At 39.0% G+C, this 22031-nt stretch overlaps 1 protein-coding gene across 1 annotated transcript in view; it reads left to right on the top strand.

The window, feature by feature from the left end:
• RAPGEF5 (Rap guanine nucleotide exchange factor 5) overlaps positions 1-22031 on the top strand; it is a 155552-nt gene that overhangs the window by 14870 nt on the left and 118651 nt on the right. Inside the window, exons 2-5 of the mRNA XM_064412141.1 lie at positions 13564-13614; positions 14742-14848; positions 15857-15978; positions 17310-17478. Of these exons, the coding sequence (XP_064268211.1) occupies positions 13564-13614; positions 14742-14848; positions 15857-15978; positions 17310-17478 (449 nt within the window). The remainder of the gene's footprint in view (positions 1-13563; positions 13615-14741; positions 14849-15856; positions 15979-17309; positions 17479-22031) is intronic.

Below are 22031 nucleotides of genomic sequence, written 5' to 3'. Positions count from 1 at the left end.
ATCCACAACTTTCAAGCCAAAAGACTTCTGGTTTAAAACAACAGTTCCTCTGGAGGAGTAATTTTCCTTTCAGCACCTGATGTACAGAGATCTTTTGAAACCTTAGAGAATTCAGCCTCTTTGTCAAGAGACACATCTTACACAGACACGTGTGTTCAGTTTCATAACATGCAATTCACCTCAGATCCCTGCTCTGCTGTAATACTGTGAACTTTTTTCCACTGCACACGTGCTTTTCATGCCAATTTAAACTCTAGCAGTTTTTTTCTTTTGCATATGCTTTTGAGTATGAGAATAAGATTGACTAGGATATAGATATCATATGGTGGGACTTCTGTTGGGATGGAAAACTAGATAATAGTTGCAAATATAATTAAAGGTTAATTAATTCAGATAATTTAATCAGATGCAGAAAGAAGAAAAATCTTCTAATCATTTGACTCTCAAATTGTGAGCATTTTTTTCTATTTATGGAGTAGATCTTTCTTTTGTAGGGAAAAATCTGCCTTAAAAGTCATTTAAAGGCTTTGTAATGCATTTTTAAAAATGGAAGAAAGGGATAGGAACTTTCTGCTTTAAATACTAGGTCTAGTTTTGCTGGAGGGAAATTATTGACATCATGGGGGACAACAAACTCATGTGGGACAAATTGAAGCAAGATTTTTTTGTTTGTTTGTTTAGTTAGGCTGCCTAAAATAGTTTTTTCACAGGTACTTTCTCCACAAAATGTTTAGTACAACACAGTTTAATATATTCTTTTGCTGTGAATTTGAGTGGGGTTATCATTTCAGAGGATGTCAATCTTGCCACAGTATCTTGTCAAATTTTGTGGCTTTTCATTTAGACTGACTTTGGCTGCACATCTGAATGTAGTCTAAGCCTGAGGAGAGGTGCAGGGGTCACTTCTGAAGGCTCATGCTGTCTTGAAAATAAATAACAAATGCAGAGAGCCCTAATAGCACAGATTCTATTCATGATATTTTCAAAAGTCTATTGCTGGACCAAAGCCCTACCTTTGATGTCAAACTGGATGTCAAAAAGAGAAAATTCCCTGGTATCACCTGGAAAATCACAAGAGATAAAGAAAACCCTTCCCCATAGGGATCCAACTTTCTGCAGCAGTATGAAGAAGGACTTACAGACTTCAGTAAATTTAGAGGGACTAAATCTGTGCAAGAAAATTCAAAATAATACAGCATAAACCTGATGTGACGTATCCATGGGCTAATAATATCAAATGTGTGCAAACAATTTTTTGTATGAATAAAGAATGAAAATAAAGATATATATCAGAAGAAAGGCAGGTAATTAAATTTAAGGATAAAGAATATAATTTAGGAAATCTGTCTCATTAAGGTGAAAGTCTTGCCTCACTTGAAAGGCTGTCTTCCTTTCTTGAACCTATTTTCACAAAGGAGGTTCCTGTCTAAAGATGCCTGAACTGTATCTGTGAGCTTGTTGGGATTCTGAGCACATCTTTTACTTTATTATGAGTTGAATTTTTACAACTTATGTAATTTTTTATTATTTGGTTTTGATTTTATAATATTAAGACAATTTTGCATCTCTTAGGTACTTGACACTTGAGCAGTTTTACTGAGGCTAACAAAACTCATCTGCGTCTTGTATATATATTTGTAGATATATTTTCTGATTCTGTAACCTCTCAGTCTGGTGAAAGCTGAATTTACCTAAGCAGCTCTTAGTGGTTGCTCATATATTCTAGACTTTTCGTGTTCTAATCACATTCTGTATGTAATGGTTATTGCACACTGCTTTACACATTGCTTTGTGTGCCAAGCAGTTGGGATTGAATGATAGGCATGCAGTGGTTTCTGCTGCATTGAAAAATTCAGATATTTTTGAACGGCCTCGTTTCTCAGGTCACTCCCCATCTCAGAGGTGACAAACCTCCCTTCGGAGTGGTTTGCACTTGAGCTTTCATTTTTTCCTGCTTTACTGGCCAGACTAAAGGTTTGCAAGGTGAGCAGAGTTAGTAGATCTCACTCTGCAGACTGTTTGAAGGTGCTGGTAGCCAGTTCCAAGTATTTCTGAGGCTTTGCCAAGAGCAGTTGAGGAGCTCCTGATCTATTTTGCCAAAAAATTGCTTGTGTGATCTAAGGGAAAGCATTATTCTTTCTTTGTGTATTGAGTGCTTTTCAGCTCTCTGTACAGCAAGGCTTCATGAAACTGAAGTAGTTACGCTTTAATAGTTTTTCCCTATAAAAAAGTAAATTACAGCTGCTCTTCTGGAAGTGGTTAAGAACTCCCACTCTCTGGTTCATAGTAGGTTGGCACTGGTTTGTGCCAAGAGCTACTGTCAGTGAAATTATTATTGTTCCCAAGAGATCACGTAACCGAGCGCTGCCAATACAAACCACAGCACTGCAGATCCTCAAACTGTTAAGGCTGTAAGGCAAAATTCTTTAAGCAGAGCTTGTTCACCCACCCTCAAGGCTGCTCCTGCTCTCGGAAAACCTCAGAAGCAAGAAAAGCAGAAGTTGGCAGTTTTACTCTAGATTTGTTGTGTTTTAAATGTCCTGTGGGTATTGGAGCTTAGAGTGGGGCTGCCCTGGGTATGTGGAGGAGAGCTTGTGAGCTTCTAGCCCTTAGCTGGTAGCAGATTTTTGCCTGTGGGTCTCAAAATGCTTCCGGAGCCTTCTCATGGTCATTCCCATTGCATGGGAAGGAAAATGCCTCACTGAAGGTTGAGACCACACCATGTCCAAGAGTAAAACTGAGGTACATGGAACAGTCTGGTGCTTTTCCCAGTGGGCCACTTGTGAAATCAGAAAGTCAGTTGCTCAGAAACAAAGAGGAAATGGTTTGAATGTCTTGTACCAGAAAGTAGTAACTGTGCTTCCTAGAAGGAAAAAGGTTTAGGAAATTACTGGGTAACCTACCTTCTGTGCAGGCAGTGGTAAAAGCAGGGCTCTCTGGGAGCAGGGACATAAAATTATAGAGACATTAAAGACATACCTTTGTGCACTTGTACACCCAATCATGAACAATCTGTGTACAGCCTATTAAAAGAAAATTTTTAAAACTTGCCAGAAAGACAGACATTTTTCAAACAGTAAGCTAATGCAATTTACTGGGAGGTATTTTCATAAATCATAATCAGAGCACAGAATTTTAATTTCATCTTTTTGTACTTGAAATGTTAAAGATCCTTTAATTATTGAAAACTAGAAAACTGTTTCTTTAATTACAAATTGGTTCTGAATGAATTAAGATTTTAATAGATTTTCTTATTCAATAATATATGCACTCTATATTGACATTTTTAGCCATTTGTCGTCATCGTTCACAGCTGATTTGCTGACTATTTGCTAATATTTGGGGTTTTGTTCCTGCATCTGTGTTCACTGAAATAGCTGCAGCAATCTTGGATATTTTTGCCCTTCTGCTGTAATTGCTGGAGTTCTTGTGGTAGAGGTGAGCATTCTTGCAGCTGGGTTATGGAGGCAGTTCATCTGAAAGCTCCTGTGCCTGTGCTGGCAAAAATCAAGTACCCAGCCATGCTGGTGTTGCCTGACACCAGAGAGGGAACGTTTGAACTTACACTCACATGGTGGGTGGTTGGTAATGACAGGCAAGATGAATCACCTAACTGATTGTCTGCTTTAAAATTTTTATTATATTTAACCTCTGAAAAATGTGACTTGCTGAAGGTCAGGTTCTGGCACCACTATTATCTGCAGTAATATTGACAGCTGGGGTACCTCAGCAATTGAGACCTGGCACAGTGGATTATGTGACGGGAAAAAGTTTTGGTGGAAGGCTAAGATGAAAATCTGTGATTTTAGGAGTCTCTTTTTAAATGCAGAATGCACTAGAAATGTTGCCCTGAAGCTCCACAGACTTTTTCTCCCATGCCTGGTACAGCCAGTTGGACTAGCTGAATTAAACTGTCTGTGAGTGATGGAGCTGGAGACAGTTACAGAAATATTTGGGTGCTAAGGGAACTCCAGGAGATTGTTTGATCCAACACTTCTCTGTTCAGGACAAAATTCAAAGCCAGAGAAATTGTGCAGGACGCTGTCTGGTAAAATTACAAAAGCTCCAGGAAGATTTTACAACCTGAGCATTTATTCTTGTGCTTGACACACACAATTTTCTCATAAATTTCTTTTTACTAATGCATGCTTGTAAGTCAGGCTTCCTGGCTTTCAGAATGCCTTTGCTAAGTAGATGTGCTGTGCTGCTTTCTTTTTTTTTTTTCATTTGGAAATGTGTCATGAGAAGGTATTTTGCTGACAACACAAGAAACATGTCAACAGTTACTTTGAAAAGCTTTTAAGTATGCAGACAATCTGCATTTTCGTGTTCCTGATCTCTCTTTTAACTGTTTTGTTGGTGTCTTCATTTAGATTTATCTGAAAATAAACAGTGACCTGTCACTGAGAACATAGTTTTAATTGTAGTGTGAAATATCCAGTGCACATTCTTTTGAGAGCTCCAGATAGTGTACTATCAAATTATAGTTTGCATCATTAGAAATATTAGCTGCTACAATCAATTTTAGCAATCTCTAAACCCCCCTACCCATCTTCTCTTATGTATTGCCCTCCAGATCAAAACCAGACCAGATTGCTGGTGGCCAAGGACACAAGGGTAGATGACAAAGACCATCTACTGTATTTATTAGGTGCTAAGTTTTAAAAAATATTAAGTAAAGCAATATTGTTAAATGTTTATGGTGACAGTCTGTACAGTGCCTATTTTTTACTGGAAGAAAGGGAGGATACTGCTTTCCTGTGAAATGCTGCTGGCAGCCAGGAAGAGTGAAATGCACGGGGAATTTTGTAAGGTGGCATCAGGAAATGTATGGCTGAACTGGCAAACGAGAGCACAAATGCTGCAATAAAGTTTAGTTAACAAAGGAACATGAATAGACAATTCAGTGTACTCTGCATATTTTAATGTTATATAAAGCATGATAAAAAGCAGTAAAATTCTAATTCTTTCCTTTTATATTTAATGACTATAAAACTGCAATAATATGAATGGACATTTTCAACTCATGTGCTAATACACTGCAAACATTGTATTAGCATATGGATTGAAAATGTCCATTCTCTCTTTACAAGAAAGAGAAATCTTGTTTAAACTCTCTTTCAGTATTACAAACTATGCCCATGCAGTCTACAGTTGTAAATGACATGGGAATTGTCTTTTGCTTCAGCTGATACATTTATGTGAACAGGGAGTTGGAAGTGAAGTTCCCCATTGCTGACACCCTTGAATTTTGTATTGTCATTTTTTGCAAGCATAGTTAGCTTCCTTTTTATGTTGACAGAGCAGTGTCTCTGCTCTGTCAACATAAAAAGGATTTATTAGATGTGCTTTATGCCATCATTCCTTGGATAGTTTTAATTTAGCATAAACAAATGCTTCCTCTGAGCACAGCTGTCCCTGCCTGCCTCCCTCCTTGTCCCACAGCCTTCGCCCGTGCCCCCGCTGCTCACCTTGCTGGGGGTCGTGTTTGTGTGGCTCCCCAGTGACCCCACCGAAGGAAACCATCTCTGCTGAAATGAATCCCTATTTAATGAGTCCATTCAAAGCCATTGGCTTGGTTCAGGACATGGCTTCATGGACACGTGTGGAAGCACAAAGGAGAAGAGCAGTGGGAATGGGAAGCCGAAGCAGGAGGTGTAGAGAGGACATGACCTGCTTGTCAGGAGCCTCATTTCAGGGTACTTAATCTGATCATGGAACTCAAAACTAGCAGGAGCGTGGCTGTCTCCTTTCTTCAGTAACATAAAGTTCCTAACCAAGGTATCCCCTTGTGCTGGCTCACCACTCCTCCCTTTCTCTCAGTCCAGGTGGGCGTCAGGATGTTGCAGCTTTATTTGAGACACAGGATACAGATGGAGGAGCCTGTGTTGGTGCCTTCCTGAAGCTGGATTTATCCTGGGCTTTTCGCCATGGTAGAACTGAGGAAGACGGAGGAGAGAAACCAGCCAGCCCTGCCATATTGTCTTCTATGATATTCTTTTCTTTAATTAACTTCTTTTAGGCATAGGAAAGGTCATTGAAATTATATTTTGCTCTTGGGCACTAAATTACACTCCTTGCTAGGCTCCAGAAACTTTGAAAGTGAATGGTTTATGCCAGATTAAGTAAAAATTAGTTTTGTTTGAAGCACAAACCCATTCAGCCATATTTTGGCTAGGTATTGGAAAATAAAGGAATACTTCTAAATGCATAGCTTTCCTAACTGTTGCTGACTCAGAAATAAGTCTTTAAACATAAAGAGCACTGCTTGTCTTTATAAAGAGCATCCATTTTCTTCTCACGTCTCTTTCTGATTTGGAGGAAGTGAGAAGGAACCATGGGTTGTGGGTTTCCCCTTTCTGAAATAACTTTTCTAAATTCTTTTTGTACAGAAAACAGATGACAATACCTCCTTGGTTTTCTTTCATTAATGACTCATTTGGGTTTCTCCAGAGAGCTCTTCAGGCTCATCTGGGAACCCTAAATTGCAAGCTCTGCTGAATACAGATTTTTCTTTTTACAGCTTTTTGACCTTTTTATGTTACACCTAAGTGTATGACGTTTAAAATGATCTAGGAGAAGATCTTTCCTTTATGAAAAAGATCCTTTACAAAGGGTTTTATATTTAATCTTAAATAAATATTAATGCAAGAGAACTGTCACACTGGTAATTCTTCATTACCCGTGAATTCTGACAGTGGGTTTCAAGTGGAGGAGTGGGGGAAGGTTGTTTGTTACAAATATTATTGGCAGAAAGTCAGGCATATTCTATGATTTCATATGAATGATATCCACTGAAAGTCAGCTAGCTTCCCAACCAACTCTGCTTGCTGTGCCTTAGCAACAAGAAAAAATCTGTTGCCACATGGAAACGGATTGGGATTCATGACAACACTCCCTATATCCAGCCACCTTCAAACAACGGTAGCATTTCATCTACTGAACACAGCACCCATGTCTTACTTCTGCTTAAAACAACTATCATTTAGACAGTAGCAGGTGATGTCAAATGCAAAAAATTCAAAGGTGGCAAAGTGATAAATCATATTGTTCAGTAATTTTTTGCTCCCTTCCCCCACTCACTGCCTGGCACGAGTAAGCACTGGGAATACATGGGCATTTACTCCTGCAGAAATTACTGCCTTCTTGTGTTGCAGGTTGAGGAGGGTGTGCCAGGCAGGTGCAGCCCAGCTTTGTTTCAGGATTTGTGTTCAGATCGGGGCTAGAGGGAAAACTCTGTCATTATTGTAGCTGCTTGCTTTTAGCAACTCCACCAAATATTTTTGATAAAAAGCCTGCATAGGTTTTTATCAGTTGTAACAGTTGCAGTGGTTTCTGTCGCTCTTATGGCATTATCATTGTCATGGTTCATAACAAGAGAACAAAATCTGTTTGAGACACAAATAATTACTTTTTGATTTGTGCGTGGAGTGGGAGAGAAGCCTGAGGGAAATTAAGTAAATACCTCTGGTGTATTTTAAAAATTTTTCCTGAGCCACTGTATTCTTAGAGCTGAATGATAATTGGAGAGAAAAGTACAAGCAGATGATTGTTTTTGAGAGTGAATTTGTATTCAGCTTTATTTGTGATCCTTTTCCATTCGCTCTCATGGTTGGAATGTGGGAAGTTTCCAGCATGAGTACTTGTGAAAGTGTATTTTAAGTTTGGATGCTTAAATTCTTTTTGGATGTGTGTCTGAATATATAATTTCCTTTGTGATCACATTAGCCAATTTAGGATTCAGGTGTTGAGTAGTTGCAGAAATCCCCCTGTCAGGGAGTAGAAATTATCTCATTACCAGGTAGTCTGTGCTACACCATGTGCATTTCAAAATGAGATGATTTTTTGTTCAGGCTATTTATATTTAGTGAATAACAACTCTGAAGCATTTGCTTAATTTTAAGTATATTGAGTAATCCAGTTTGAAATGCACAAGTGTTATACTAAATTCTTTAGGGACATAGTGACAGTGCCCGGAAACTATGAACAATTATTTTGTTATATTTGTGCATAACAAGAATGTTTCTAGATCTGCCCAGCAGTGTGGAGTTGATCATGGGCATGTTTGCAAATTAAGCTCTGACCAAACAGACAAATATTGATGAGTGTGTTGTAAACTGAAAGCAGGTAAAGTTTGATTACACATTACACATTCCAAAGCACAGAATATTATGCTCATATTTTAGAAACACAACCAGTGAAAATCCTATATATTTGAAAAATCTGGAGTGGAAACTTGAACAATTTACTGGGGAAGAAAAGCTATGACTCTGCCTTTCCTCATTTCTATTAGTTTCAAAATAAATCCTACTTTAGAAAATTTAGTAAAAGGAATAATCCTGACTAAAAAAGAAATTTGTCCTTCCCATTTTTGTTATTTTGTTGGTTTTTTTCTTGCTAACTGCGTATGAGTATCAGATGCTCTTAGAAGAAAGGCAAAACGTTTCTGTTCCATATTCAAAATTATTATTTCCCTACAATTTCTATAGCCTCTTTTGAGGTGTCACATTATGACTTCTAGTGTAGACAGGTTGCTGGCTGCTACCACTGCACTAAATCCCAGCTGAGGAAAGCACTTGAACTGGAGCTTGAAGCACTTTTACTTTGTTTCTTTCTGAGCATGCTGGTGATTAAATTGCTAGCAGATGTACGAAGCTTTGCTGATGCTACTGTGACTGCAGTGCTGGCAATGGCAGAAATATCAGCAGTTGTTGGAACAGCTTGGGCAGGAGGCGAAGCACGAGCAACTTGCAGGCAAGTCATTCTCCCAAGCTGAGATGTGGCCAAAGCAAAATCCCAGGTCTAAAAATGAGGAGAAAATTCAAATGTATCTCCAAAAGATATGACTAAATCCATGCTCTACAGTACCATTAGCCCTTGAACAGAACATTAACCAGGTTGCAGTAAATGCACAGGGAGTTGCTGTTGTGGGCCCAGTTTAATACCCTCCCAAGGAAGGAAGGAAGTCAGCATCTTACAGTAAGATACAGCTTGTTCTTTCCAATTGAGCCATTAGTATTCTTCGTTATGGGGGAATTTCTTTTCAAACCTCTAAAAAATCAGTTTGTGACAATATATTAAAATATTATCATTGATGTCTTTGCATGCTTAACTTTAAGTAATGTCAGAAATTCTCAGCTTGTTTTAAAAATAACTGTACAGTTGAAGCAATACTAATTTAAACTTAAGTATAGACTTTGCATGGTAGGATTAGTCATTAAATTAACCTCTGCTTCGAAAACTCAACCTGGAATATTTAATTCTTTGGCTTATAGTTCTATAAGCTGATCATATAGATTATAGGTAAATATTTCCTTCTGGCTGTTTCAATTACTTGCTGTTCACTTTATTTTAATCCTTCCATTCTATTCATGTCATTACTCTACTCCTGGCAATTTTAGTGGTTTTAAATACCATGGTAAACTCTTTTATAATGTTTCCCAATTTCAGACTGAATTTTCTGTGGTGTACTCAGATTCAATACTAGCAGTCCTGTTCCAACACTTTCTCTGGGCCTGCTGTCCCAGCTGTCCTCTCCTGTCACATGCAGGTTGTGTCCCCAAGCTGGGATGTTGCCATCCCTGTGCCATGTTCATAGTTCAGACTCTGGATCATCCATTCCCCAGGACCTCTCCCTGCCTCTTCTTGCATCCCCAGCAGGGAAGATGAAGCTGCCTGTGCACACCTACTCATGTGTGATGGGACAGCCCTTCTGGAGGACACCCAGTGCTCTGGATCTGCTGCACATGTGGTCTTCTGTCCCACCACACGTGCTGCCATAGCCCTGTCCTCTCCCTGACATAGAGCTTGGCAAAGCTTCTCAAGCTGGTGAAGAGACACGTGGGGATGCCAGGGAGGCAGCAGCTAGAAAGCAGCACTTGGCGTGGGCATCATTAACTGTTCCAAGGTAGTCTTCCTGGGAGATGAGCTGTTTGCTTGATGACTAATTAATTTGCTTAAAAGCACTTTTTGGCTCATTCTTAGAGTGATTTGCAAATGTATTTTCAATTGGTGTGTGTGTCAAAATAATATTGGGGGAGCAGCCTATATTTACCAGATATCTTCAGGGAGGAGCAGTGCTTCTCCAACAGGGCCACCCAAAAGCTGAGGTCTTCGAAGATAGGCTGGACCACTTATCCACTACCTCTTCGTCTCCTGTAGGCAACTGCCCAGTTTGTCCCCAACAGCCAAAGCAGTCTGCTGAATAGAGGTGTGCTCGGTACCTAATATTTATTGAGGCAAGTTTAAAAAAAAGGAAAAAAAAAAAGAAAATGGGATCTATCATTGTAGCTAGGACATGAAAATCCTAAATTTCTCTGTTAATTTCAGTCTAACTGTAGACAGTGTTTTCATTACACAGGCTGCACTAGCATCAACATGAAAGATAATTTTCTCTATTCTAGAAAGCCACTTCCTGTTGCATTGTATTTTCTCTTTTCCAGTTTCTATTTTCTTATTCTTTTAGAAATTTTGGGTGGTTGGGTTCCTGCATGGCAGGCTAAATGTACTTTCATGGTCTCTCCAATGTTACATCTTTGCTCCACATTGATATGGGTCCAGGCTACCACCAAAAAGCCATTGTCCTGTCCTCCCTTGTCCCTTTTCAGGGTTGTGAATTCCTCCTGCCTTCCGTGCACCAGAACTAGCACTTTGGGGTCTGAATGATAAAATAGAAGTTTGGGGTTTTTTCTCTACTGGTTTTCAGACACCTTTTGCAGACTCCTCAGAATTTCTTCCTAATACTTAATCTAAATTTACCCTATTTCAGTTTAAAATGATTACCTGTTCTGTAAATGATTAGCTGTCCTTTCACTACACTCCCTGACGAAAAGTCCATCTATGTCCTTCCAGTTGGCCCCCTTTAGATACTGGAAGGTACCACAAGATCTCCCTGGAGCCTTCTTTTCTCCAGGCTCAACAACCCCAGCTCTCTCGGCTTGTCTGCATGGGAGAGATGCTCCCTTCTCATGATCAACTTAGTGGCCCTCCCTCTAGACTTCCTCCAACAGATCCCCATCTTTTTTATGCTGGGCAGCTGACAAATGGATGCAGTACTGCAGATGGGGGTCTCACAAAAGTGCAGTAGATGTGTAGAATCACCACCCTCAACCTGCTGGTCCTCCTTCTTTTGATGCAGCCCAGGATACAGGAGGGTCATGTCCAGTTTTTCATCCAACACCCCCAAGTCCTTCTCCACAGGTCTGGTTTCAATCCACTCATAACCCAACCTGTGTTCATGTCTGAGATTACCCCAACCCAGGCACAAGACCTAACATTTGGCCTTGTTGAAATCCATGAGGTCCAAATCTCAAGCGTGTCCAGGTCTCTCTGGATGGAATGTCGTCCCTCTAGACTATCAGTCTGAACTTGTCATCCCCAGACCTGCTGAGGGTGCACTCAATCCCACAACTGTCCATGTTCCCAAGTTAACATGAGGATGTTAAATAATATGGTCCCAGAGGGACACCACTCATCACTGGTGATCAAACCCAGCCATCAAACCATTGACTGCAACTCTTTGAGTGCATCCATTTCCTTATCCACTGAGTAGTCCAACTGTCAAATCCATGTCTCTCCATTTTAATGACAGGGATATGCGTGGGATAGTATAAAATGTTTTGCACAAGTGCAAGTAGATTATGTCAGTCTCTCTTCTCTCATCCATCGCCACTGTAACCCTGTTGTAGGAGGCAACCATATTTGTCCTTTTCGCTGGACTTCATCTTACGCTGTCATGTAAGTGCACACTGCAGTACAAGTGTTCTCCCTGGGTGACCCTCCCTGTCCTCTGTCAGTGACAGCCTGAGAAAGGAGCAGGGAAGTCAGTGTATAAACTTTGACTGTGCTGCTGCAGTGAGTGACGCTTGTGGAATGAAAGACTTGGACTGAAACCAAGGGAAGTGGTGGTATGTAGGGCTGCTGAAGAGCTGAGGTGTTAATGACATGCCGGCTAGGAAGAGTGAGTGGGATCCGAGGCAGTGTTGCATTCTTACAGCATCTTTGTTGGGCACGGGAGAGGGAAATTAGGCTTATATGTTACAGTATTTCCATATGGAGCTGCTGTAATGCATGGAACTGCACTAAGGTTTGTGATGAGCGTGGAAGGGTAAACAGCGATAGATGCTTCTGTGTTCCCTCATCCCTTCTCTTTCTAAAAATACAGGAACAAGAATACAGGGAGGAAAAAGCAGGTGGTGTTACTGAAATATGGATTCTGTAATCCTTACAGGGTGTGAACGATGGGGTTTTTTTATGATTGAAATATACCAAGTGAGAATTGGATCCTTCTCAAAGCAAGGAATTAATTATGCTGCTTACAAGTTGGAATAATGTGAGGGAGCACCACATGATCTTCCTGTTGTAGTGCCAGTGCACCTCTACAATGTCTTCTTTTCCACTTCCAGGCTTATTTTAGGCAGTGTTTATTCATGTCTTGTGTGGCTTGTAGTAAGTTAGAAATTGCAAGTAAGCACTGGTACAGACAATATCCTGGCTTTTAATAGTGACAAGATATGGAAGGATCATGGCGAGTAAGAGTGGCTTAACCTGGTTCTTGTGGAGATGTTTATTCTGCCTCTGCCTTTCAGAGTTCTTGTTCACTGTGAATTTCATAATTTTTAATCCCAGTCTTTATTGGTCAGTGGTAAGATTTTGGCATTTGCATTTCCCTGCTGTGAAGACTTATTTGTGATTTTCCTTTCTGTCTCCTCAAATATGAATCCTCTCTAATTTCATTGAGTGATCAGTTATTTTCATGTAATGTAAAGCAGAGCACAGAAAATTAGTCTTTCTTTGTGCCATATTGTATAATTGCATTATGTCTCTTGTAATCTCTCCTTTGTAAGGTAAATAGTCACAGTCTTTTCTGTCTTTTCTTACATAAAAATTTATCCAAATCCTTTATTATTCCTACTACTATTATTGTCTGAATCCCCTCTGACACTGAAGCATTCATTTCTTGAGATGCTGTTACCAGTGCAACATGTGGTACTGCAGAGATAATGCTGATTTACATTAGTTACTTCCCTGCTGGTCACAATTTTATTTCTTTTAACTACAGTTAAGAATTTAATTTAGAAGAGTAGTCTTCTTTGAGAAGGGTTCTTTGACCCTGAGGTGTCTTTACTGAATTGATAAAGTTTGCTTTAAAAGTATGTGTAATTACATTTTCTCCCTCTAGTACATGCTGATTTCAATGTTGAGCTCATCATGATATTGTCTTTTCACCCAGCATTTTTAGGTTTATTTTGAGATTCTTCACTGTCATTTTGGATGTTTCCTGACCCAATAATTGTGTGTTTTCTATAGGGCTTGCCATCTCATTGTTCATATTTCTTCCTGATCAAGAATAAATGTAATAGAAAAGACAGAACTGAGTTTACCAAACCTTTTTCCTGATGTGAACCAAATATTATTTGGAGACATATGTTAGACTATTCAGATGATTTGATAAATTCTTTTTATGAAGATTTCAATAGCTAAAAGACTACATTGCAGCTACTTTATTTTTTTTTTCATGCAAAAATCATAACGAAACTAACAGTCTACCAAATTACCTTACAGACCCTGTCCAGAAGAATTTCAAATCCCTATTTGGAAACTCCTTCAAATAAGGTACTTGTGAACCTTTTTTATAATTCTATTTCATCAAACAACATGCAAGGAATGCTTCTGCTTCAGTTCAGCCTCTTATTCACAGCTTTGAAGATTCTTGTGAATGTGACCTGCAGTTAAATCCAGTCAAGAAGTTATAATTTTGTGTGTGTGTGTTACAAATCACATCTTACTATTACTGAGTTTGCAAACTGAATTGTTGTTAATTCCAGTGCGCATTTGCTTCCCAGTCACTTAAATGATTGCCACTGCTTAGCTTATTTCTACAGTACTTTGAGAACTCTGGTTTGCATGTCACAAGATTTTGCTCTCTCAGGTCTCTTCTATATGCCTTAAAAAGCTCCTAAACATAGGAAGCAAGCAAATAAAAAGGTGAAACCAAACAGCGTCAAGTTATTTCTTTGTGTCACTTGGTGTGTTTTGCGGAGACAGTGAGGAAACACTACAAAAAGAAGACCAAGGTAAATTCTTCAGTGAGGAGTGATACACAGAATCTGGGTGGAACATGGTTTTATGGAAGACTGAGTTGGGTTCTATTTTGACAGACACATCTGCAGCCTTGAGGTGCAGGGCAGAAATCAGACATGGGGAAATCAGAACTGTGTCCATTCTGAAAGATGATATCCTCCTGGCAATGCATGGATGAACTGATCTAGAGCTATCATAGGAAACCTCTAAAGGTTCTGAACAAAAAGAAAAAACTATGAAATAGTCTTTCAGTGTGTATTAGGCTTGAAATAAATTATTTAGCTGAAATTCATAGGAAATTATATTTATTTTAAACTGTATCTGTGTGATTTTGCAATGGTTCCTATGTCTCTGCTTTGCTAGAATAATGCTTGTTTTCATCTAACTTGTCTGTTGTTCAAAGGTAAAGCTGATGGATGGTTAAACCTCTCCTTTTCGGGGGTAGCAAATATAAAATCAGCCCAGCTCATGGGGCAGCTGCAACCCATGATACAGCTGGCAGAAGCTGGGGTGCATTTCCTATGAGACTGGGTCCTTGCTTGTTATTTACCTGTGAAGAAGGAATTGCTCAAAGGGAGGGAGTGGACAGTGGCAAGGCAATTTACTACAGCAGGAATAAATCCTGTTTGTCACAGTTTTCAATTTCTCTTTTCATTCAGATTTATGGAGAAAGTTCTTCCTGTGCTGGGAGAGCTCTCAGGAATATTTTTACTCTACAAGCTTCTGACCTGATTAAAGACAGGGTGTACCTTACTGGCATTTGCAGGTAAATCAAAATAATTTGTTTTAATTAACTTTAAGTTTTATTTGCATTTATCTATGCTCTGGTTTGACAAGAGAGTAAATTCTGTGTGATTTTGTGTATGTCACTATGAATTAAAAATATTTTCTTAAAAAAATTCTTTAAAGTCTCATGTATCTTAATATATTTTCTTACATTATAATGTCAGTTGTCAGAAAGCAGCAGTGGCCTGATTGTGTATACATTAAATTAATTGCTTATGGTTTTCATGTACAATAGTGTTTGTCAGTTATTTTGTTGAAAAGAAAGAGTACTAATTTCAGCCGTGTTTTGGAGTTATAAAAAGGCTTAATTGGATTCCAAGATTTAGTGACACAGTGATTTCTGCATGTAATTTATGGAATATTTCTGTAATGAAGTGATTTTCCATTTGTGCTGCACTGTAGCATAAATGCTTCCTCCTGTTTTCAATTACACCAAAATGTGCAGCTCTCTATTACAGCACCATTTGTTCACACCTGTGTTTAAAAAAATCCACTACTTTTTTATTATTATTTAAATATATATATTTACCAATAATATGAAAGATTAAGTACATCCTAGAGCAGCACTTAAAGGTCTTACACATATTGTTTAGCTCTACTGATTATGCCATGCTTGGAAAGGAGATAAAAGGCTGAGGCTAGAAGCTGGATTTTATTTATTTCTTATGCATCTTTGAATGACCTGTGTGCAGCACAAATTGATAAAAATGCTCCATATTGCAAAGTATGCTACATGAATCAGGTATGTAAGGGAACTTGCTCATCTAACATAAGTTCCCTCATTGTAGCTAGAGGTATCCCCTGAGGCTTGCCAACGTAATTTCTTCCCTTTAAATGAATAGGTTTACAAAAATTAGGAATTGAGACAAAGAATTTTCTCTGCTGAACAAAAAGAGTGACTTTTGATAGCTTTAAAAAGAGGTCTTTATTATAAAAAAGTGTTTTAACTGTACTGTGGTTTAAGAAGTGATGTTTTGTTTATTTTCAGGAGAAGTTGTGTTGGATCAGAACTCGTAGACTGGCTTTTGGAGCAGTGCCCTTTTGTCAAGTGCAGATCTACAGCAGTTGGAGTGTGGCAGCTCCTCCTGGATATGGGCATTATATTGTCAGGTCAGTCCTGCCAGTGCTTCCACTATGAGGAAGGCTATCCCTTTCTCCTGCATAGGACCAGAGCTGTGGTTTTGGTCAGAGGAGGGGAAGAAAAAAAGCACAGATTGATCCAATTTTCTTGCCAGTTCTTTTTCCTACTATCTTTTTGGGAGACTCACTTCTGTGACCTTTCATTTCATAAATGCCAAAGATCAATCCCTTGTTTTTGGCAATTTAATTCCTTTTTTCATTCCTGTAATTGCCTGTTATCAAGTTGCAGACAGAGTGCGTGTCTTTTCCAGCCTTCTTCTTTTTTTTCCCCTCAATCTATTTTAGGTTTCTCACAAGACAGCAGCTGTTTAGTTGCTGCAGATCTTGGCTTTTCCAGATGACTTCTGTAGCTAATAATGATTTTCTATTCCTCTCTGTTTTCCATAATTTTTAATTACAATGGGTTGAGAGAGGATCCAGCTCCTTGAGACAGTGGTGAGGCCAGGTTCTACCCTGTTGTCTCCAATTCCCCCACCAAATTGAGAGATTTGGTCCAGCTAATGTGGTTGGTGATAATTACACTGGTAACCAGCCTCTGGATAGCTGATGGATTTTACTTGGAGGCTGGGACTACTTAGTTAGCTCAACTCAGGTCATACCCCATCCTGGGATCTGTGCTGGACACTAAACCTCTTTCTTGTGAGGACTTATGAAAGATTTCTGCATATGTACACTGAAAGTGTACTTTAAGGTTTTCTTCAGCTAAACTGACAGCATGTCTGGTCATGCAGCCTCAGCAAGGGCTAAATTACTTATTGCAGGAGTTTGTGCTTTTGGCTTTGGACTCTGTCTTTCCCCCAATTAAATCCATTTATTTTCAGGGAAGACAATGAATACATCTCCTTAACCAGGTCTAGTCTGCAAATCCAGTAGAACTGAATTGCAGGAGAAGCTGGAATAATGATGGGCTGCATTCCCATTACTGAACTTTGTTTACTAGCTTAAACATTAGTGAAAACAGTTTAGAGACCAATGGAAACTGAGACTCAGAAATCTAACAAAAAAGAGGAAAGTTTTTATTCCTTAAACCTGAACTGATTCCAAAATTGATTAAACACTCATCAGTCTTAATGCTTGGATTTCAAGATCCTGGAGATCTTTAAATTGAAGTTTTGGCGTTTTCCTGTTTGGATGCACTGAATTAAACTGAGAGGTCAGGATTATTTCTGTGATGAGTATTCAATTCTTTTGTCCTGTGTGATGGTATAACTTAGCATTAAGGTCAAGTGTAATACAGAATGGGGTAGGAATCTTTACATGCCGAAGGTTTAAAGGGTATCTAATATTATTTTTTCTTACAGTGGACAGGCAACTCTATTTTCAAGACAGTCATGCTTTCTACCAGTTCTCAGCGGATGAATGTACCTACCTTTTCTGTGAATTTGAGAAAGAGGAAGCATGGAAGAATGGAGTAAAGCTCCTGCTTCAACTACTGCCACTGTCTCCTCCCAGGATTGACATGTGCAATCTGTAAGTGTGCATATACAGCTGTTTGCAACTTTACTGACTACTTTACAGGTGTTTGGCCTTATAATGACAGTTTGCCCCCAAATCACCTTGCAAATGAGACAGTTTTCATTTGGGGGTTGAAAAATCTTGTAGAGATGTGCTTTTCATCTGAGAAGGTCAGTATGGGTGAGAAAATGGAGGCACCTGACTAGGGGGTTTGGACATATTACAGTTTTTAGGCACTGGCTTGCTGTCTCTAGCTTGCTATATTACCTGGGCATGTGATTGTTTTTGGTCTCCTCTTACATTTGGAGGTTTGGCATGAATTTGGCAGCGGGGATGCTCTTGTAGTGATTGACTAGCAGATCAGATGCCCTTGTGATGTATCAGGATCAGCTTTCAGATGGATTGACAAGATGGGTAGAAATGTGGTACCTTCAGTAATTTGATTTTAATTTTCTACTGTATGTTTGCCAGAGCTCTGTAAACTCACATTATTATTCCTTTTAACAGAATATGTATTTTGAGAGTTTTGCTTCCTGTATGTCTTCCCTTTCACCCAACTATTGAATGCTATCATATACTCTGTGCTCATGTGTCTGCACTCTAAGGATACTTGTTTAGAGTGGCTAGAAGGAAAACATAGTTATTTGTTCCACAGTGAGAGGCTAAAATAGAGGAGAAAGGTGTTAGTGAGAGCTCTGGAGGCTCATGATCATTTATGTTTTAGTAAATCTGCAGGAGTTGGCCTGAACAGACGTGTTGAGTTAAATTCTTTCCTTGTCCCTATCATGATGGTCCTCAAACCCAATTCTTTGGAGAACTGTTACTCTGGCAGTACTAGAATTTATTCTCTTTGACGCCAAAGACTTTCTTCTATGGGTACTTTCCTTCTCTACATATTAGCTTTTAAAAATGCTCATTCTTAAAGATGAATATCCGGTAAAAATATTTCAAAGAAGCACAAAGTCCAAAGATCCTGTAAGCTGTCTCAGGCCCAGATTCTTAAATTCAGACATGTTGAGCTGGTAGGAAAAAACCTCAGTAATTTCTCTACATGGTTCAGGGCAGAAACTTGATTCCCTTCCTTATTGCTGACTGCCCTCACCAATCAAATATTGGCAGTTCTGGAGTGGAGCTTCCCTTCAAAGTGCATTTATTTGATCAGCTGGAGTGAGTGTAGGCAAGTGACAAGAACCCCAGGCTGGCCAGAGCAGCAGGACTGAATATGATCTTCTGAGCAGCTGACTCACATGGGAGAAAACCTTTGACTGTTTTTGCAAATAGAAATTCTTGTCTTCCAGCCAATTCTGGTGCTAAACAATTTGTCTGTCCCTTAAATATCAGGACATTTTGATCTTGATTTTAGTGGGAATTGGGATTTTTCTCATCATTGTAACTCAGACCACTTTTCCTGCTTTGTGTCTACTTGTTCAAAGGATTTGAGTCAAAAGGACAGAACAGATAGGTCATATTGATGTGTTATGTGAAGGATGCTGGGTAGGAAAATGGATTGAAGGCTTTTTAGGTTCAAGTTTACAGTCTGCTTTGCAGTTTTATCATTTCAGTGCAACTGTCATTTCCAGTGGAACATGATTCCTGTCACATGAATTGAACAATTATTCATTAATGTACATTTCCAGCTCCTTCCTGCTCACATTATTCAAATTTGAGTTGAAGCTGGATTCCTTTTGGGAATATTGTCACTGAAAAATTGTTTTCTGGAGCTTTTACCTGTCAGATTGTGAGGGTGCTTTTTGAAAAAGTATATATTGTAGGAATTGAATTTTAAATAATGGTATACCCTTGAGGGAATGTGATATTAAAGCAGAAGGAGACTTCTGCAGGTTCAAAATTCTTCATGCTTGATGTAAATAACAAACTACTAAAATACAGTCAGGGAATAGTTGTGATGAGATGTTTGTTAAAGTTGTCTGACCTGGTTAAATAAAGCCATATACTCCTTTTCATGAGGAAAGAGAGCAATTCTAAAAACCCTTCCCTTCTTGAATATATAAGCTGTTTTGCATACCATTAGAAGCAGAGGATTTTTTATCATTTAATATTTTTGTGCTCATTTTTCTGTCTCAGCTTTTCTCACAGTCTGTATTGACTGCATTAACTCTATACATACATAGGGGTAGAAAAATTCTTACTTCATTAATTAAATGAATTGAATTCCCTGCTTTTGATCAGAAGCAGCTGCCTGCTTGTGCACCAGAAGGGAGCATTGGATGTCTCCTGGTGGTCCTAGAGGCCAGATGACCTCTGTCTCCTCTTGTGCTTGCCTGGGCTGCTGGGTGCATCAGTGGGTCTCTGGAGTACCATGGTCCTGCTCTCAGAACAGAAAGAGTCTGTAGACCTGAGCAGGCAGAAGCAGCTCTGGGAACTTCCTTCAGCAGCTATTCTGGAAACCCTTTTAAATAAACATAGCTCAGATTTGACTTGCTGTACAGATTTTTGATGGATCTGTATTTGTTCCTGGGCACTTTTAGTGGTGTTACCAAACTAACAGAGAAAACTCTACAGTGAAAATACTGTTCTGAAATCTGAGATGTGCTTATGATTCCTGATTAAATGCTCCCCATTGGCCTTGGTGGAAATTCCTTACATTCAACATAACACTGGTGGGATTCACCATGGAAAACAAGTCAGGACGCAGCAGATTTTCAGCAGCTCACGCTAATCTGAAGGCTAATATTGTGTGTATTCCACAGGATTCAGACCCTGTAAATGTTGTCAAATTAGATGGGACAAATGAAGAGGCTTCTTGGGGTCGTTAAACACCCAGTGTTAATCACAGTCATTCTACTTGAGTAGAAAATAAATGAACATTGCAGTAGCCTGGGAACAAAAAATCTGAATTGAAAGCTGTGCCATGGGCTCCCTTACAGCCCTGAGCAATCACTTAGGCTCTTATTCAATGCCTCCAGTTACTGCAATGGTGTTGTATCAGGTGTTTAATCCTTGTGTGCTTCTATTTCCTTCTTTGTAAATGGGAGTGTTTATAACAATTCCCAGAACCACTGGTAGACTCAGGGAATATTTCAAGAATGCACTCGGTAGCTGAGACTGTTGAAATGTATCCCATAATACTTTTTAAAATTATTGAAAGGTATGTTAGCAGAGGTTTTTTTTTCTTAATCTTACATTGTTTTTTATTTTCAGGAGAGTTACACTATGTTTTCTCTCTTCTGTCCTGAAAAAATTTGCATTATCTTGATATCAGAAAAGTAACCATTCTTAAAAGTAATTTGGTTTTCATGCAAATAGCCAGGATGGGATATTGATTTAGTTACTGCCTTACGGAGTTCCTGGAAAGCTTTTGCTGAACACAAACAGCTCTCAGGTATTGGATGGAAACTGACTTTTCTGCTTGCAGATCTAGGACAAGCATCCCTGCATCTCACTCTGCTTAGCAGACTGAGCCCACAGATCACTGAATTGTATAAGCACTCATTTGCCTGGGCTTTGTAGCTCCTGTTTGGTACTAGACTCACTAGGTCCTAGCTGTCCACTTTTGAAAAAATTAGGCTGATAACTGTTGCTTTTGTGCATTGGCCTGGGTGTCATCCCCTTCCTCTCTGATTCTGAAGAGCTGACTCTAATTTTTAGTATTCATTGTTTCAGAAGTATTTGATGGTCATATGCAGATGAATACTGGGAGTATTTTTAAACAGAAAATGGAGTGATAAAGGCCCAAGAAGGCACTAGCTATGCTATGTGCTGTTCTGGGTTTATAGATTGCATTTGTGTTTGCTGAGCTGCTATCTTCTGCCTCCAATTTAGATGAATCAGGTCCTGGCCTGGTTCTGAGAGATCTGCAGAGAACAGATGTGTAGAGAAACATCTAAAAAGTTCAGTTATTTTAATCTCATTTCAAAGTATAAAGAGAAAATCCAAATAAATCAGTCTTTGTAAATGAAAATGCATTCATTTATTTCTTTTGGGCTGTTTATAACACTTAAAATGTTAAATCACGTTTTCTTTGAATAGGAAAGGCAGTTGTGAAAATAACTGTGATTTTAATCTGAATTATCATTTTGAGCTGAATTTGCTTACCCCAGAATGAACGCATGTGTCATGGTGTGCTTTCTGACCTTAATTTTTTAATCAGGGAATGAAATTTTTGGACATGGGATATGAGAACCGCAATATACCAGCTGCATATTCCAGATGTCTTGCCTGCTCTCTCCCTGAGGACATCAAGGCATATAAGCAATTAAATAATTTAGTCAAAGACAAAAGCTTCTGCTAATACCTGGGATTTATGTTCATTTCAGCAGCTGCAGTTTTGTCTATCTGTTCAGCTTGTTGGCATGCTTCTTGAATACCATAAAAAGTAAAGATCTCAAGGGCATTTTCTCTTACTTCTTCCTGTAGTTAAAACCCTATTATATTGGTATAATGCTTCTGATTGTCCATAAAAGTTCTCAAAGGCTTACAGCTGTTTTAGTGATGGGAATGAGACTGTTTTAGAGAAAAACACAGACTTATCCTCTACTGTCCACTTTTGTGTGGCTATTTCCACATGGGCAAGATTTCTGGGATGGTTTCTAGGACGATTCTACCTT

Source organism: Passer domesticus, chromosome 1 (genome assembly GCF_036417665.1).
Source record: "Passer domesticus isolate bPasDom1 chromosome 1, bPasDom1.hap1, whole genome shotgun sequence".
NCBI lineage: Eukaryota > Metazoa > Chordata > Aves > Passeriformes > Passeridae > Passer > Passer domesticus.
The sequence above is the reverse complement of the archived record's forward strand: the minus strand, read 5'-3'. Positions and strand labels throughout refer to the sequence as shown.